At 32.4% G+C, this 20,408-nt stretch overlaps 2 protein-coding genes across 2 annotated transcripts; one reads left to right on the top strand and one right to left on the bottom strand.

Moving 5' to 3' along the window:
* The first annotated feature begins 1,790 nt into the window (after nucleotides 1-1,790).
* On the top strand, nucleotides 1,791-8,722 carry LOC133300516 (probable WRKY transcription factor 70). Its single transcript, XM_061500078.1, has 3 exons — nucleotides 1,791-2,192; nucleotides 2,682-2,783; nucleotides 8,066-8,722. Exons 1-3 carry the CDS (start codon nucleotides 1,837-1,839, stop codon nucleotides 8,553-8,555), a joined length of 948 nt encoding a protein of 315 aa, XP_061356062.1. The 5' UTR covers nucleotides 1,791-1,836; the 3' UTR covers nucleotides 8,556-8,722.
* Nucleotides 8,723-11,456: 2,734 nt separating this feature from the next.
* On the bottom strand, nucleotides 11,457-14,199 carry LOC133300510 (WRKY transcription factor 55-like). Its single transcript, XM_061500072.1, has 3 exons — nucleotides 13,682-14,199; nucleotides 12,996-13,133; nucleotides 11,457-11,889 (listed from the first exon to the last, which is right to left on the bottom strand). Exons 1-3 carry the CDS (start codon nucleotides 14,197-14,199, stop codon nucleotides 11,457-11,459), a joined length of 1,089 nt encoding a protein of 362 aa, XP_061356056.1.
* Between the last annotated feature and the right edge of the window lie 6,209 nt (nucleotides 14,200-20,408).

The following is a 20,408-nucleotide window of genomic DNA, read 5'->3' as shown; positions in this document are numbered from 1 at the left end:
TAAGAAAGAGGAAAAATACAAAAAAATTAAGGAGAAAATATGTGAAATAAAGGAAAAAAAATAACTGCAAAGATTGGAAAACTATTCAGAGATAATGGTTTGAGTTTTATCTTTTGTGATTTACTCATTAAAAATAATAAATAGTAAAATGTTAAATTTTTATTTACTTTAATTTTTATATAAAAAAATAAACATGGATTTTTTTATAAATTCTTTATTAGTAGTAATAAAAATATTTTCATTTGAAATCATTGCTTCCGTTTTTTATTTGTTGTTTTAGAGCTCTTTTATTTTATTTGTCATTTTAGAAAATTAACGAAGTATTTTTTTTCTTATATTTTTCTTTTTATATATATAAATAAGAGAGGATATTAATTAAATGAAATTCTTCCTATTTTAAATGTGTCATTTTTGGAAAGGATCATACCTCATTTGATCTATCGCTTTAAGAAGAATAAAATATATTGATTAATATTTTTTATCTTTTATTTTTGTTAAATGAAATCAGAAAGAATATAATGGAGTTTCTGGAATGATTATATTTTGAATATTCAATAAAATATAATTTAATTATTGTATTTAATTTTTATAATTAAAATTATTTCATAACATTTTTAATCCTTATTATGTAAATAATTTACGTAAAATGAATATATTTTTAAATGGTTTGAGTACTATTAGTTTATTGATGAGGGTAGTTTTTATTTGAAAAATATTTGTTGCAAGATACTAAAATATTTAAAAATGTACAAAATTCTAATGAGATTACTTACAATCAGATAATCAAAAATTGATAGTGTTTACCGAAAAAAATAATATGAAAAACTGATAATAAAAAGGTGTATAAATGTGTTCGTTTAAGATAACTGAGTGGATTTAAAGTTACGGTACAGCATTAATTACAATTATAAATTAAATTGATAAACACAGATGACAGTGAATTTTAACAGAGCTCATTGAGTACTAATTAATAAGCATAAAAAAGATAGGTAACATCTACGTAGCACCGATATTGACACGGGACACGTGATACGATACGACACGACACTCCGACACGTTAATTCTAAAAAATATTAGATTTCGACACGTTATGACACGTTTTGATATTAAATAATATTTTTAATTTATGTAGTGTATATTATATTTAATATTCAATAATTTAACAAAAAAATGAAACTAAACTTATAATATTTATCAATTTTTCAAAGAAACATAAGACATCCCAAATATTTATATTAAACTCAATAAATTGGTAATCGTAATCGAACGAATCTAGTAGTTGAAACTAAAAACTCAGTGCAACGAAACCTTTGAACCCTTTTTTGAATTTTTATAAAACTTGCTGAAGTGTCGGGAAGTGTCGGAGTGTGTCGGAAAGTGTCGGACACGACACGTCAAGATTTTTGAAGTGTGGGTGCTTCGTAGGGTAAGATCGTTACATCACTAAGCACAGCAAGTTGTACTCGATCTTTTCATTTGTAATATTAAAAAAAAAAAAAAAAAGTTGCCACGTTTACAATTTTCTTATGTGGAAAAAATTTCTTATGCGTCACCATTGCATCACAAGGGAACGTCATGGAAAGCTTTGTAAGCTAAGTAATTATTTGTGGAAAAAAATTCCATCTCTTACATTTCAACATCATTCTTCCTTTCCAAACATTTTCCGTTCACTTGTATCTCTCTTTCCTCGCAAAAGCCTATCCCTTTCTTTCTTTCTTTCTTTCACACCGCCCCCACACACACAAGCTATATTTTACTCTATTTAGCAAAATCCAAATCCATAAAATTTCCAAGTAAATTACTGAAACCCAAACAGACCAATAAAGTTGAGAGCAAATGAGTTTTCTTTTCCCTGAAAGTGTCTCAGCAAAGAAGAAGAAGCTCATCAGAGAGCTCCTTCAGGGACAGGAATATGCTACTAAGCTCAAGCTTTTGCTTCAGGAGCATGTTGGGGCTGATGGGTCTCTCTCAGCTAAGGAACTCGTTGCCAATGTGCTGAGATCTTTTGCTGAGACTCTTTCTGTTATGACTTGTTCTGAAGATGAGGTTGCTGATCAGAATCTTGTAAATTCCGGCGAAGATGGGTCCCAGGTGGCAGCTTCCACCAATGATCTGAGGTCTGAAGTTTCAACTGAGAGTAGGAAGAGATCTTTTCCGGCCACAAAGGATCGGAGAGGTTCCTACAAAAGAAGGTCTTCTTCTTTTCCATTCTCTGATCTATTCTTTACCGTGATGTTATGTATTGTTAGCTCACTTCCTCACTCAACAAAAGCTTGTTTTGTCGGCGATTTTGGGATGCTGGGAGTATTTGTGGAATTGAGATATGTACGGACAAAAGAATGAGATGTGTACGGACAAAAGTGTCAATAGATATCATATATGAGTAAAGCTATTTATCTACATAGGACAGGAAAAATAAAAAATAAAATAAAAAATTGAAGCTTCGAGGTTGAGTTGGACTTAGAATATTTTGATACTATTGAGTTATATAATGGAGTGAATTCTCATTTGTTGATTTTGATTAGTGCAAGAAACTCTCAAGGGTTCTGATTCAAGTGGGTTCCTTTTTATATAGCTTATTAATTAGAAGCTCTTGCGGTGAAATAATGTACAGATTCTGAATCTTTATATATAATACCCGAAATGACATGCATGGGATGTGCTAATTAATTGTTGCGCAGGAAGACTGAACTGACAAGGACCGTTGTTTCCCAAACTACCGATGATGAACATGCATGGAGAAAGTACGGACAGAAGGATATCCTGAATTGTAAATTCCCCAGGTAATCATTATTTTCGTGTACAGTTTTTTTTTTCCCTCGAAATTCTCCTAGTAAAGATATACCCGTTTTCATTTATGCATAAATTGAATCTCTACGCGTTTTCTTTTTCTATTTTTGGTTCCTTTCCTTTCCTTCCATCTCATAAAGACAAAAAAAGCCGAGGGACAGAGTGATCTATATAGAAATATAATCTTAAAAATATGATTTTAATTGATTTGCTAGAAGTACTTCCTTTCTTTGTCTTTTCGGGTGCATGAATACTTCCTCTCTTAATTATCATGCCAAAAGTAGGAATTAAACAACAGAAGCTAATTAATGCAAGAACCAGACCAAGGAAACTTCATGAACACTGAGACTACTAATTATTTCAATTTATTTGGTTTAATTAGGACATTTGGCACTCAAATTTGTTGAAAAATAAAGTATACAACTTTTATTAATCGAAACTCAAATTACATCTGCTTTCACACATTTGAACTTTACAAAGACTACTTTGAGTTACACGGTTATACCCATTCACTTTTACTATTTATTCTCTCAAGCTCACTTTCACTCTGCACTCTTTCTTTCTTCTTTCTCACTTGTTGCTTCTTCTCACTTGTTGTCAACTAAGAGTCTTTCCTCCTATTTATAGTTGCCTTATGATATCTCTAGATTTTTCTTCATCTTCTTTGCATGTATGAACTCTCTAGATTTTTCTATTTGTTTCTTCATCTTTCTTAACCTTTTAAGTTCTCTAGATTCTTCTCCTTCTTTCTTCATTCTTCTTCATTATTATGCACCAAATTTTGAAAGATTAATCTATGAAATTTTCTAGAGAATTGTAGAGAGTAAAGGAGAGAGTAGTTGGTGCTCATTTCAATACTCCCCCTCAACGACAACTCTCTCTTAAAGTCGATCTAGTAATCATACCAAGTTGCCTTCTAAACTCTTGAAGTTTCACGCTATTAAGTCCTTTAGTGAATAAGTCCGCAACTTGGTCTTTAGTCTTTATGTATTTCATCTCAATATGTCCTTGTAACACCTTTTCACGAATAAAGTGATAATGAACTTCCACATGCTTGGTCCTCACCTGAAAGATTGGGTTCTCTGCCAATCGTGTAGCTAATTGATTATCACAATAAAGGTCTACTACGTAGTCAACAGGTTGATGTAAGCCCTTCATAAGTTGCATCAACCATGTACATTCTTCATCATCTCCCGTGATGACTAAGTCATCCACATAAATTAGAATAATTTCAAGTTTTCCGCCTTTAGCTTTGAGTAATAAACTCGAATCAGCTAGTGCCAAAGAGTACCCATTTTGAATAAGAAACTTTTATTTTACCATACCAAGCCCTTGGTGCCTGCTTCAATCCATAAAGTGCTTTATTCAATTTGCACACATAGCTTGGATGCTTCTTGCTTTCGAATCCTTGGGGTTGCTCCATGTATATGTCATGATCTAGCTCTCCATGTAAGAAAGCATTTTTCACATCCATCTGCCAAAGCTTCCAAGTTTTACTTGCCGCTGGAGCAATTAAAACACGTATTGTGGTGATCTTTGCTACAGGACTAAAAGTCTCATCATAGTCTATGCCAAATTTCTGCGAAAGTCCTCGAGCCACCAGTCGTGCCTTGTATCTTTCTATCGATCTATCCGGTCGAGTCTTCACTTCGTACACCCACTTGCAAGATATTCGTTATACATTTGCAGGCCTTGGTACCAGCTCCCAAGTTTCATTTTGTTCTTGTTCTTGAATCTCCTCATCCACGACCTTTCTCCATTCTTTCACCGTGTTGCTTCTTCATACGAAGTTGGCTCTTGAATTATTTCTTCTTCTATTAGTGATGCATTTGCATACTCAGGATTTGGCCACCTTTGTCTTAAAAGACCTTCTTAGTGTTGGATGAGAATCTCCCATCTCTTCAAATTCTTCGACTTGGCTTGGTCTTTCTTCTTCAAAAGTTTGTTGTAGCGTCCCAGTTTGCCATTAACTTTTTGCTTTATTTAGAGTCCGATATCGATTTATTTCGTGGTGTTCTTGGGATTCGGCTCCATCCTATTGCAATTTTTCTTCAACTTCATTAGTATTTCGTAACACCACCTCCTTTGTTGGCCACCAAGATGATACTCCGTCAAACACTACATTCCTTGAAGTGTAACACCATCTTGTTGAGGGATCACAACACTTCCATCCCTTCCTTTTGTTGTCGTAGCCGACAAATATACATCGTATTGCCTTTTTATTGAACCTTTGTTCTAATATGATCAGGCACGAAATCATAGCAGACACAACCAAAAACTTGAAAATGACTCATCGTGGGCTTCACATTCCATAACTTTTCGTGAGGTGAAATAAACTCAAGCCTTGCTTGAGGTAGCTATTTATAATATGTGTTGTTGTCTTCATACACTTGGCCCAAAATCGAGGTGGCATGTTTTTGGCATGTAACATGCTTCTACATATCTCTGCTAAGTGACGATTCTTCCTTTTCACAACTTCATTTTCTTTGGGTGTATTCGAACAAGAGAATTGTCTTCGTATCTTACAATTGCGTAAGTACTACGTGAATTCTTTAGATGTGTACTCTCCCTCATTATTCGTACGAAGACATCTTATATTTCGTCCTACTTCTTTTTCTACCTTCTCTTTGAAATTCTTAAACTTAGAAAAAGCTTTTTATTTTTTTCTCATAAAGTCAAGCCACACATACCTCGAAAAATCATTGATGAAGGTGATCATGTACTTGAAGCCTCTTATGGATGGTTGGTTCATGGACCCAAATACGTCTGAACGAACCAGGTCGAGCTGCTCCTTAGCTCTATAATGTGACTCCTGGTATGACAGTTGATGTGTTTTCCGTACTAGCATGCAACACACAACGTGCTTTCTTGGACTTCTAATGTGGGAAGACCTTTCAACATAATCTTTTTCATCATCACCTTAAGTTTATGATAACTCACATGTCCGAGTTGGGCATGCCACATGTTAGTTGTTTCATCCTTCCTAGTCTTGTCTATGTATGTCGTTTGGGCTAACATTTCATAGACAGACTCCAAGCGCCTTCCTTCCATGACTGGTGTACCAATCTGCTTCAGATTTTTATACATCTTTACACAGTCTGGACCGAACACCACATAATTCCCTGAAGTTGTGAGCTGTGAAACTGAGAGTAGATTTTTCTTCATCCCTTGCACATGGAGCACATTCTCCAGTGGTGTTTCGCTAGAACTAAATCGAGGCACTATTGTTGCCTTTCCCACGTGAGTGATGAGCAATTTTGCATTATTTGCTGTAACAACCACTCATCGTTTTTTATACTAAGTCATGCATTTCAACTTCTTCATATCTCCAGTCATATGATTGGAACACCCAGAATCTACGATCCAATCATCATTATATATAATTAATTTATCATTCATCGTGGCAAGTGAAAACTCTTCCTCTGGTTCCATGACACAAGAAGTAGCGAGCTCTGTGCGTTCTTCTACTGCAAATAATGCTTGTAAATCCTATTCTTCTTCACTGTTGTTTTCATTTTGCGGTGGAGGTTAAAACGTTACTTTCTACTTTCTTGAACCAACAATCTCGTGCAAAGTGTCATATCTTACCTTAGTTGTAGCACTGATTATTTTGACGATAATCTTTCATTTTCTCGGCACCTCGTCCTTGTTGAATTCCCCCGTGTTGTGAGCCTCTTCTGTCATGTCTTTGTTTATCTCTTCTTTCTTGATATTTGTAGTTCGATTTTGGTTTTGATCGGGTAGCATCTCCATTTAATTGCTTCCTCTTGCTAAATAGGACCTTTTCATTTTCGTTTGTCGAGACATTAGACATTAGTTAGTCTGACGCTTCTTGATTGGCTAGTAAGTTTTCCAACTCTGTAAAAGTTGGCTCTTTGGCCCATCCACATGTTGCCGTAATAATTTCATTATATTCCGGTCTTAACTCGTGAATAATTATTCTCCTCATGTGTGTTTCTGATATTGCATTTTCAGGATCTAACTTTGAAATTTCTTCACAAATAGATTTAATTTTGGAAAATATTGACTTATTGTTTAATCCTATTGCGTGGTTGATAGAAGTTCATTCTCTAAGCATTGGAGCTTTGCATCATTTGTGCGTGCTATCCTATGCTTGCTTCAGAGTCTCTACACTTTTAATATGTTGTAGCAATTCATCTTCAACTGTTACTGCGAGAAAATACATAGTTTTTCTAGCTTCCAACTTCCACTTTCTCAATTCATTCGCCTTTTTGGGTGCTGTGGTCTTTCATTATTTACTACGTCAGGTAGAACTTCATGCGGACGCTCCAATTATTATAGTTGTCGTTGTTGAGTTTCTTAATCCCGCTGGCAAGAGTTGAAAATATCTGCCATTGTAACTTGGTGATTCCTCACACTCTACCAAGCAAACTTGATCCAAATCAAATAGCTACACAATCCTTGATTGTGCATCTACAGAATATTCGTATGGTGTTCCCAGTCACTAGCCTCCTCGAGAGTAGCTCGGTCCCGGACAACCTGGCTCTGATGCCACCTTTTGAAGAAGAAAGTATACAACTTTTATTAAGAGAAACTCAAATTACAACTACTTTCACACACTTGAACTTTACAAAGACCACTTTGCGTTACACCCACTCACTTTTACTATTAATTCTCTCAAGCTCACTTTCACTCTACACTCTTTTTTTCTTTTTTCTCACTTGTTGCTTCTTCTCACTTGTTGTCGACTAAGAGTTTTTGCTTCTATTTATAGTTGCCTTATGATATTTCTTGATTCTTCTTCATCTTCCTTTGGCTTTATGAACTCTCACTACTAGAAAAAACCTGTATAACGACGGAATTGCTATGGAAATTCCGTCGCTAATTTCATCCTCGTTAATTTTATCCTCGCTACTATTTTTCGTTGCAAATGATTTTGTGAGGGAATTTACGACGGAAAGTAGTAGCGAAGATGAAATTAGCGACGGAATTTTCATAGCAATTCGGTCACTATACATGTTTTTTCTAGTAGTGTCTCTTGATTTTTCTATTTGTTTCTACATCTTTCTTAACCTGTTTAAGTTCTATAGATTCCTCTCTTTCTTTCTTCATTCTTCTTCATTATTATGTACCAATTCTAGAAAGATTAATCTATGGAATTTTTTAGAGAATTGTAGAGACTGAAGGAGAGAGTAGTTGGTGCTCATTTCAATAAAATTTACTGGAATTAATCCTTTTGGTACACTGATTTTTAACTTGTATTGTTGTTTAAAGAACTTGTATTCTAACTCACCTTTTTAATGATAATTTGTAGGAGTTACTTCAGGTGCACTCGGAAGTATGATCAATGTTGCCGTGCAACCAAACAGGTGCAACGAATCCAAGATAATCCGGATATGTACCAAATTACGTACATTGACTTTCACACATGCAAAGACACCCTCAAGCCTCCACAAATGGTCACATATTCTGATACATTGGACTCATTTCTTGTGAATGGGTCCCATCCTGATTCAAAGGTGCCAAATGAACAGGATCCCCCTATTAGCTCACAAGACCCAACTATAATAAAAGAACATCCCAAACAAGAGACTCCGAGTGATCTTACAGACAACTTGGATCCTACCTTGTGGTCTGATTTGAAGGATTTTGAACTATCCAAGCCTGCCACTATACCCTTAAAGATGGCATCTGACAATGCAGATACTGTGTATTCATGTACTGGCTCTCAAAGTCTGGACTTGGATTTTGGGGTATTTTCATCTCATTTCGGCATCCACTTTGATGAAAGTAATTTGCTTTAGTTTAGCTTCTTAATCTTAACTATTAAGAGTGAATATTTAGATTTTGCTTTTGGCTTTGCATTTTCCTAGTTTGATGCACTGTGTGAGATTGACTTTGATCATTCCCACATTAATCAATCTGATGTAATGTGTGTCTGTCTACGTCTACTTTGAAAAGTTTGTGATTAAATAGCATAGACTAAATGAACTATTTTATTTACAAAAAAAAAAAAAAAAAAATGAACTATTTTAGGTTTTATCTGAGATGCACAGCTTTTTTTTTTTTTTTTTCTTAAATCTCTTTATGGAGAATGATCCGTTTATAAATTTTGTTTTACAAATTACTCTAAGTATGACCGGTCATACACTCTTGATTGAAGTATAATCGGTCATACTTAGTGTAATTTGTAAGAGTTTGTAAACACAAAATTTGTAAATATAACTTTTCATTCTCTTTATCCACAAAAATTAACTATATGGAAGGTTTATTGCAAAGGGTTGTGTGGCATGAACTACGGATCCAATAAGCCATTATATGATTGTATTAGTTTCTTAATTTTAGAGTTTTTTTTAATTAATAGCTTATTGAGAGATTTAAAAAATAAATATTTCTTAAATAAATAAAGCATGTACCAATCACTGTATATATGTGTGTGGTTTGAAAATGGTTGTGATAGGCATGAAATTGAACAGACGATTTCGCCAATCAAATTTGACGTTGTTTTTTTTTTTTTTTTTTTTTGATAACAATTTGACGTTGTTTTTAACTTAGTCACGTACACGGATTGTGACGTGTACGACAAAGACAAAGGGTGATTTGAACAATTGGGACAGAAATGTCGCCAAATAAGTGGAGTCCAAGGACGTGCGTATAGTGAGGGTAATCAATGGGTGGAAGATAATCAGAGAACAAGATGAGCTGTACCTCAAGCTAGCTAATGAACAAAATTGGTCTTTTTCAGAATCTAGTACGGTCAAGTGTCAAACCTTTGTTTTATATGTCCATCCCCAACACCATAACGATGGCACAAAGAAGAGAGTAATCGATTGTTTCCAGATGTGTGTTCCTTTCAACAGTATTTGTATTAAATTAATTATAAAACAACTAATTCAATTCAAAAGTTTAAGAAGGTTCTATCATTTTAGATTTGGAGTTATACTTGACTCATTTTAGACTCGGTTCACTTTAAAAATTATAATGGCAACGAGTTGAATAAGACATGGTTTAGATTCGGTTCATTTAGTAACTGTACTCATTTTCTTGATTTAACTACAACTCATCTTAATTAAAACTAACAAATTATTTGAGTTTAATGAGTCAATATCAACTTTTGTATTAATCCAACTCTTTTTTTTTTTTTTGATAACATTAATCCAACTCTTTAAACTCGATAAGTTGTGTTCATTTAAAAACAAATTAATAAATCGAACTATGAGAGCTAAAACTTATACATTAGATTTATACAATAACCTCATATATTAGATATTATCCTAAAAAAACACATGTAAGTTTTGTTTGAGAGGTTATGCTTACCACATTTTTTTACCACCTTTTACAATCAATGTGGTTATTATTGAATCAAAATCAAATCAACTGTTATAAAATAACATCAATTGAGAGTTATAAATTTGATTTTTTTCAAATTAAAACAAAATGGTTGTATGGATAATGAGTTATATAAGTATTGCATTTTTTTTGTTCAATCATAAGCAATAAATAAAGTTAATTACAATTTTTTTTTACTAAAAAGCTAAAAAAAATCTCGAAATAAAAATTTCTTTTCTACACATAATGTTCATAATATTTTTCTTCTCTACGAATGTGTGTTGTAGAACAATTATTTGGAGACACACACAGACAAATTATTTGGATCTCACCCAGAGACAGCTATATATACAGTTTCTAATAGGATTATAGTGTAAATAACGAGAATATAAACTATTTATCTGTACATCTAAAGTTGGTAACGGGACCTAACTAAGGAGAAAAAGAGATAGACATGCAATTAATTATAAAGATCGGAAAAGAAAATACTTTGAAGAAAATGAAATCTTATCCTCACGAAACGAGGATAATCTCCATTTTAATAAAAATAAGTGCACGACCTGCGCGCAGTTTATGATCTAACTGTTCTCATTTATTTTTCAATTCATAATTATGTTTTATGATAAATAAGACAATTTTTATGATTTAGATTTTATATAATTGTTTGAAAATGGCAGACATTAATAATGAGAGTTCAAATAGTTTGCATGAAATCATAAGTTGGAACCTCAGTATCACCATTGTATAAGGAAAAAATAAAATAAAATAGACATTCCAAATCCATTTTAGCATATGAAGCCCCAATGCCATCTATTAGTTATTTAGCTACTTCATAGGTTTGAGAGTTCATGAACTTCATATTGCCGTTGATAACTTAAATTAAGAGTTTATTTATATCTTCTGTTAGTAAAAAAAGTTTTTTATACTATTATTTAACTAAAAAAATGACTTGACTATGTTAATAATTATATCATGAATTACCAATTTTTTTAAAACTAATTTGACAATATATTATTAGATGTAACTATACTCTCTCTTTTTTCACTTATACTGCATTAAATTAATATGCTTGAAATTGATTGTAGTTAATATTGAGAAAATTCTTAAACACTTAAAAAATATTAGACTTGTCCAATCCTTTAATTAAGTTAATTCAAGTGTTACAACTTTTTATTTTATTTTTTCACAGGTGTTTTGTTATCAAACTCTAACCAAATCGTTCTTCAATAATAAGTGATTAATTAAGTTGTACGATTAAATAACTATACATTAATTGTATAGTTGGATCAAACAATTATCATGCTCTATAAAATCATTTCCTAGTTACAACTCTAAAATAATTCCCTTTTCAGCTGCCATATTAATCATAATATTCTTCAGTTTCTCTTCTCTTTTGGTTCCCGTTTATCTTCAGCGGGAGCGAAAAGATATTCCATACTGTTACCGCTGCTGCTACCAGAGTTGAACATGGCATCAGCCATATCTACCACTGGATAATCACCACCATATCTTGCACCGCCACCACCCTGGAACCTGAGGTTCATTGATGACAGCCACAGACCGGAAGTGGAAGCTGATGACGGAGACAACCGTGGGGAAATTGTACTTTGTGTCATGTGATCCTGCTGTGAGATGTCCACCACTAGTTGTTGTGGTGGAACTGATGATGATGGTGCTGTGGAGGACATATGGCAGGTGTGGTTACCTATATATGTTACTTCAAATATGTTATGATACCGATCAAGTCGCTGCACTTGCTTCTTGGCTTGGCATTCATATAATTTCTGGTGTGTGCATCTGTAGTAACTCCTGAAAAGATAAAAAAAACATTTCAAATCAAGAAAGGGAAAGAAAAAAAATAATTTAATTAACTAATCAAGGCATTTTTTTTTTAATTTTTTTTTTTGAGGTTGATATACATAATTGTCAAAAGGGAATATTTGTCTTGTTCGAACAATTTGCTAATCAAAGTGATCACGCATGTATGGGGCCAATTTAGGCGTTTCAATAATGCTTGGCAGCTAGCTAGGTGACAAGTTGCTTTTTTAAAAAAAATAAAAATAAAGTAAACAAAATTAGGGTTCAAAGTCTAATTAGGGAATTGTTGAAAGGGTTTTATAAGAGTTATGTTGTAGGAAAAGTGATTGTGTTATGTTATAGAGATTCGTTTTACGTGCCGGAGTTTTTTTGTCTCAAAAATTGCGGGTTCCACAAAATGTTGCGTGTGTAGGAAAGTTGTTGTGGTCATGTTTAATGATAGATGCAAAACCCTTGTAGAAAACACTAATAAAGTATGAGATCTATTAATCTCATGTTTAATGAGATAATTATCTCATGCAACAGAGACAAGATAATGAGGTGAGAGGTCCACCATTTGTAAAAAATAAAAATGGTGGACCTCTCACCTCACTATCTTGTCTTTGTTGCATGAGATAATTATCTCATGTCAGTCATGTAACATGAGATAATTATTTCTCATAAAGTATATTACTACCAAGCTAAAGACCTGTTTGGATCCTCTTATTTTTAAGCTAGAAGCTACTTATAAGCTAAAGCTAAAAAAAAAGAGCTTAAAAAAATAAGCTAAAAGCTGTTTGGAAATTACATAAAAGTTTTAGCTTAAAAATTACTTAAAAGCACATATTTCAAGAAAATTATCTCTTTCTATCTTTATCACTCTTTATTTTAAAAAAAAGCACATAATTCAAGAAAAACAGATAAGAGCTTAAAAAAAAGCTCCTCCTAGGAGCTTTTAATTTTCAGCTTTTTTCTTCATTATAAAAAAAAGAGCTTTTCGTTATAAGAGCTTTTCCCAAAACATGTTTGGCCTAGCTTATGCTTATAAGTAGCTTGTAGCTTAAAAAAAAGAGGATCCAAACAGGCACTAAGCAATGGAATTGATTAATTAACCATACCTTGGGTACTTGGAGCCAAGTATATCTTTCTGGCCATATTTTCTCCAAGTGTAGCCATCCTCCGGTGGCATCTCCGTGTTTCCAAACTGTGGTGCAGGAACCGTAATTTTTTCCTTCTTCAAATCAACTTTCCTGCTACTAATTAATGTAATGTATATATTACGAGATAATCATCAGGCCAAAATGTCAAAGAAACTACTTTGTAAAAAGAATTGTACCAATCAACGAGGTTGCCAAAATTATGCAAAAAGATAATGTGAAATTGATTAGAAGTATCTATATATAGTAGCTTGTTGCCTAATTACTAAGAAAGATCTTGGAAAGTTTCGTTCTACTTTTTTGAGGACAAACCCCTTTAGGATACATATCAATAATCGAGTACGGACTTGTAAAGGCAAGCTAGCTGGAAAAACCCCAAAAAGCCTTCCACTAGTAAACTTTTGCTTTCTTCTTTCTTTCAATTATTATGGGTATAGTTGAGGTGTAAGTCATCTACAAGCCCTTCTGCATTTAACTATACTAGTATTTCACATTTCCAATAATGCAACTACTAAAATGCTGTTAATACTTATAATAAAATTAATTTTAAAACATAGTTTCAATCACATGTATTCTTTAGTCACCACCATCAATAAAATAATCAAAATCATTCAAAAAATAAAATTAATTATATGAAAGATGTATACCTTCTTCGTGGTTGTGAGGGTGATGCTTCAATACCCTTCGATCTCTGGGAATCTTCCACATCTCTCTCACCCATTTCACCAATCTGCAAGGTGTCCCTAGACATTATTAGCTGAGAGAAATCCACCCTATTATCCATCATCTTACTTTCAACCAAAGCCCCCACATCATGAGGTGTCGTGCTCCTCATACCTTGAAGTTGCTGCATTGGAAACAAGTGATCATAACTAGACCTTAGCCATTCCTGCATTAGAGTTGCATCCATATGAGGATGCTGCGTTTCATGAAGCCACATCTGAGCTAAGGAAGATGCTGCTGATGTTTTGTCATGTTGACAGATTAATAACTTTTCTTTGGCAGCATTCAATGTCTCAACTATCTTATCAATGGAAATGGATAGCATAGCAGGCTGATTGGCCAAGTTGGGTAGGTTTGATTCAAGATTTTGAGCTAATTCACAAGCGTGGCGAATAGAATTTATTACATCTTCCATGGTTTCTGGGTGTTTCTGCTTTACCATGAACTTGAACACTGTCTGCCAGTGAAAATATAAAAGGGTTATATATATAATTGTCAAGGGCAAGTTTTTTGTTAAGCTTCTAGGTTGGTGCTGTCTCTTACAGTTACAGGGAAAGAATGCTACAATATAACATAGACTAAAGCACATATGTTTCCATTACACAGTACTACAACAACAACAACAAAAAAAGGTAGAATGGGAGCGTGTGTTGAAGCGAAGACTTGGTCGTTGGTCATAAACTTCTAGCTGCTTGGAATTTCAAACTTGATTAATTTTTTTCTTTTTCTTTGGATTTAGAGGAAGACTCTTTTGCCCCATTGAAACGATTACTTTTTGGACCCTTTGATGAATTTTCTAGGTTGGACCCAACTTGGAAATTTTCTTTTGGTGAACGTGCATTCAGCGTCTTGTCCTCAGTACTTAGAATGATCCTTCGTTCTCAATTCTAAGCATTACTCGGCGCAGTGGAACAAGTTGATTGAACAAGGTCAATATTCTTCGGCCCCATGACATGCATACCAAAACAAGAAGGACCATGAATCACGAACTATAACAACTTTGTTTGTTTTTATTTCTTTTTTCTTTTTGGTAGACTAACAATAACAACCATGGTAGTTAAAATTAAAATTTTATTTAAAATTAGAAAGGAAATAAAAAATCATAAAACTTAAAATTTTAAAGTAAAAAAAAATCGTAAAAGCGTTTAAAATTTTGATAAATGATTGAAAAAAATCATAAAATCGTAAAATTACAGATTTAAATCGAGATTTTAACTACCATGCATGCTAACAACTTTGTTAATAAATTTAAACTTATATACAGAACAATATTTGCGCAAATGATGAAATTTTAAAAAAATTAAGATTAATTTGTATATAACTATATTTATTTTATAACTAAAATTATTATTTCTTCTATAAAGGTTTCTCCCCCCTCCTCCCAAAAAAAAAAAAAAAAAAAGAAATTGAACCGTAAAGCACTGTACCGGATGAATATCGTTTTGAAAGGTCAAGGCTGTAGCTCCTCAATGGCATAGTTCTAGAAACAAATATAAAACGCCAAGGCGGTACAATTGTTTTCCGTTAACTGTGGACTTCTTACTCCTTTTAAAATTTGTCACCAGGAATTCTTTCAAAATTAAAAGTGTCATGATCAATTACTAGCCCAAAACAAATAAAAATAGGGTTTTATTAATATCATGTTAAATGAAATAAATTATCTCATGTCATAGATATAAATTTCTGAGCTCCACCACCTGAAAAAGAAAAAAAGAAAAAAGTGGCACAGTTATCAAAGGATGTGTAAAAAAAAAAACATATGAGAATAGTTTTTTCCATAAAAATACATTATTTAACACTCTTTTAAACGCTGTTATTGTGTGAAATTATATATAAGCTGTACTAAGTATATAAGCTGAACTAAGTAACCATTATAATTTATTTAATAACAAAAAAATTGTTAAAAATATCAAGGAATAATGTCAAATAGTTACTAGCATTTCTTTATGGAAAAAGTGTATATCCTTTTAAAGGACATACACTTATATCTTTTTAAGAAAGATAAATGAATAAATTATGGAAGAGAGAGAGAGTGGAAGAAAAAATTTGTAATTTAAAATTTTAAAAAATACATTACATTCATTTAAAATGACCATCCTTTTAAATGACAAGCACTAAACTCTTTCTTTATTTGGAAACATGTATTTAAGCATATAACTCTCCACCTTTTAACTTATATATATATATATATATATATATATATATATATATATATATATATATTGATCATTTTACATTGGGATAAGACTAATAAGTCTTACACCACATCTCAACCGTTGATTTTCGTCCATCCAACGATTATAATTTAGTAAATCATACAAATCAATTAATAATAATTAATCAATAATTACACTACAAATACCAACCGATGACTTTCGTCCATCAACGGTTGAGATGTGGTGTAAGACTTGTTAGTCTTACACTCGTGTAAAAAGAACCCTGCAACCAACGGGGGTTGGCTCAAGTGGTAAGGTACTTGGGTTCGCTTAAGCAAGGACTCGAGTTCGAGACCTTGTGTATGCAGAAAATCCTCGCTGGGAGACTCACCTGCCAATGCTAGGTAACCTACCCGGGTCGGACTGGACATAGTTGGGGCGAAGCTCCAGAAACCAGTGGAGCAATCCAAAAAAAAAAGAACCCTGCCACACACGTATATATATATATATATATATATATATACACACACACACACTTATATATGGGGCATGATCTTTTGACACCGATGTCAAACTTTGAAATTTGACATCAAATCATAACCATTGATTTCCGCCAATCAACGGTTATCATTTATTGGGAATCAAACTTATTAATTAATATTAATTTTAAATAAATGATGACTGTTGATTGACAAAAATCAACGGATAGGATTTGAGGTCAAATTTTAAAATTTGACACCGATGTCAAAAGATCCTGACCCTATATATAGGGGTAGATCCTTTGACACCGGTGTCGAACTTTAAAATTTGACTCCAAATTCTAACAGTTGATTTCCGCTAATCAAATGTTGTAATTTATTGGTTGGCGAAAATTATAACTGTTGATTAGCGGTAATCAACGGTTCAATTATCCTTTATTACTATGTACTACCGGTAGTACATAGTTATAACATTAAAGTTACTTTTTTCTTTCTCTCCACCTCAGAAAACAGGTTCTGAAAAGTGATTGAGGAGGGGAAAAAAGTAACTTTAATGTTATAAATATGTACTACCAGTAGTACATAGTTATAAAGGGTAGCTGTAGATAACTTTATCTAAAGTGGCTGTAGAAATATTTACCCCAATATTTGTGCTATTCTCTTTTTATTTTTAATTTTTTTAACAAATGGTGGACCCCATCACTTGTTGTGTCTATGACATGAGAGATGTTATCTCATGTGAAATGAGAAAAAGAAGCTCATAAATATAGGGGAGGGTTCTTTTGACTCCAGAGAAAGTCTTAATCATCATCTTAGTCGTTGATGGACAGAAATCAACGGTTGTCATTTGTAATGTAATTAATAATTAATTAATTAATATGACTTCCTAAACTATAACCGTTAGATAGACGAAAATCAAAGGCTGAGATTGAGGAGTAAGAGTTATAAGTCTTACTATGGAGTCAAATGATCTATATATATTCAAAATCTTCTTCTTCTACTGATTATAACTACTATGTACTCCGATGAGTAGGGGTGTAAATAGGTTGGGCTATGTTAGACTTTGACTTAAACAGGCCAGACTTGTGTAAAATACTTTAGGCCTGACCTAACCTCTTAGCCTTATGTAGGCCTAAATTACAAGTCTGACCTGACCTATATTTAAAAAATAAAAGCCTTGGCCTAGACTTGTTAGCCTATTAAACATTCAATAATTAAAATAATATTACTTTAGTATTTAAAATTATTAAAATAATAATTTTATTTATTTTATTTAAAATAAATAATGTGATATAGGTCGGCCTGTAAGCTTAAAGACCCGACTTGTAAAAAAACTATAGCCTGCTTTCTAAATAAGTGTTTTTAAAAGCCTATGTCTGTTCTATTTAATTAAACACAATAGACCAAGTTTGGCCTGATATAGGCTAGGTCGTATGCCCCTATAAGCCAGCATAGTCCATTTACACCCCTACCGAGGAGTACATAGTTATGATATAAAAATTATTTTTTTTTCATTCCCCCTGTCAGCCAACAGCTTATGAAGAGAGAGAAAAAAAGTTTTAATATTATAATTATATACTTTTTTCGAAGTACATAATTATAATCGGTGGCAGCAAAAAAAAAAAAAAAATTGCAGCAACATAAGTAGATTTCCCATATATATTTATATATATATATATATATATATATATATATATATATATATATATATATATAGAGAGAGAGAGTTATATCAATATAATTTTTTCTGTTTTTCAATTTTCAAGATTTCAAACCTTAAATAAATAGTTTTTTTATAGTTTTAAATATTATTTGATTAAATAAATTTAAAATTATTTTTTAATTTAATATCAAAGTATTAATATCAATTTTTTCAATTCATCGAAATAAATATTTGCATGTTATCATTCTTTTTTTTTAAGTAAAAAAGAAAAGAAATTAATTATCAAATTACCATTATTAATAATAAATTAATTTTTTTAAATTTATAGAAATTCTGAAATATTATTATATGTATAAGAATTATTTATATTTTTAATTACTTAATTCAATGAATTTAATATTAATTTTAATTTAATATCAAAATAATAAGAATGGAGTAGGAGTGGAATTTAATATGGATTATCAGGATTTTGACATGTGGTAAAATGGATTGGTCCTGCTGTCACACCCAGTGGTATTAATCAGCTTCTATCACCTGGCAGCCTGGTCTCGCTGATTAGATCAACTAAATGTCTTGAGCCAATTTAGGCTTCTTTTTTTCTTTTCTTTTTTGAAAATAAAGGGAAAAAGCCAAATTACTGAAATTAGGCTTTGATATGAATATTTTGAGTCCGATTTGATCTATTAATATGATGTAAAGTAAATTATAGGCCTGAATATCAAGCTTAAATGCCTAATAATTTGAAAAAACATATAAAATAATATTTTTGTAGTAATTAAAATTTTTAAACAATTATTTTATTTTACCTTAAGTAAAATAAATAGAGAGAGGATCCACTTACCACCAAAAAAGTTTACAACTCTTACAACTAATTTAATCACCGTTAATTTCCGTCAATCTAACGGTTATAATTTATTGGGAATTAATAAATGTGACACAATAAATATTATTAATTTATAACCGTTAGATTGACGAAAATCAACGATGATTAAATTGGTTGTAAGAGTTGTAAACTTTTTTGGTGGTACGTGGATCTGTTCCCAAATAACTAATACGATATAAATCGATTTATAGACTTGTAGTGCAAACTGCAAACCATGTACAAATAGGTCTACAACCCATACTTAATATAAGTTGGACCGTAGGTTATACGTGATTGTGCATGTAGTCTTCAAGACCTTCTTTTCCCCTTTTTTTTTCCGTCCTTTTTTGGTGTTTAATGGTCATTACACATGTACACCTAAACAAATACTGATAGGAGTCAGTTTGGCTTCCTCAGAATTAGGAGTGAAAAAATAAGGGATGAATTTTGCACTTCTATTTTTAACGGTACAACAAGCTGACCCTATATGAGGAAATTAAACGTGCTTTCCTTCTGGCCAAATAAACAAATAAAAAATCTACTTTCCTTCTTCAGTTCTCCCTTCTTATTTAGCATTAGGGAAAACGTTTCTGGTCCTTTCCAGCTTACATTCAATTATGTGGTATCAACTCAAAAGTAGTAAAATACTTATGGTTATTTTGTTATAAGATATTAAGATGTGTGTGTGGGGCTTATATTTGCGAAAATTACAAATACTTAAGAGAGTGGGCTTTCTTAAAAGGTGCTATATTTGTTTTGCCTGTTCAAGTTACCCGAAAGTGAAATAGTTTCTTTCAATCTTATACAAAAGATTGTTGGTTCTTTGTCAAGCCTGCAACAAACATCAATGGTTTGTTATTGGAATCAATATACGCGAAATTGTGAGAGTCTGTTTCTTGGGACGGTGTCAAATATGCATTACCACTTGATGCCCGCTTATCCCCGCCAAAGTCAACTGAAGCATAACAAAGGAATTGTTGAATAAATAACTTGATTTAGTCCATTGTTAGTTATTATTTGGCTCAACTTCTAGAATAATCTTTAAGAGTAGTTTAGCCCAAATTCTAGAGTAATCCACTCTAGATTACTCCATGGAAATATCTAGAATAGTTCAACCTAGAAACTACCATGGAAATATCTAGGCTAGGAAAATTGTGGAGAATTCTAGAGAATGATTTGTAGCCATTAGATGAGAATTGTGTTGGCATAATCCTAGCCATTGGTTAAGGAGGTGCCACTAGTATAAATAGGTGTGTCCTCCCTCATTTTGTAACAAGCCAAAAAGCCAAAAACAAAAAAGAGTTGTGTAGTAATAAAAGTGTTCTCTTCCTCCAAATCTTTCTAAACCTTTCATTTTCTCAAATATCCTCCTCCCAATAAAGTGGTATCAAGAGCCTTAAGATCCTTTCTAGAGAAATGGCAAGTAGCAACATGGTTCCTTTCCAAGTCCCTATGCTCACCAAGAGCAACTATGATAATTGAAGCATCAAG

The sequence above is a fragment of the Gastrolobium bilobum genome, unplaced genomic scaffold (assembly GCF_033153095.1).
Source record: "Gastrolobium bilobum isolate Gb01-03AN ecotype WA unplaced genomic scaffold, APGP_CSIRO_Gbil_v1 utg3131, whole genome shotgun sequence".
Classification (NCBI taxonomy): domain Eukaryota; kingdom Viridiplantae; phylum Streptophyta; class Magnoliopsida; order Fabales; family Fabaceae; genus Gastrolobium; species Gastrolobium bilobum.
This window is presented reverse-complemented; position numbering and strand designations above follow the sequence as displayed.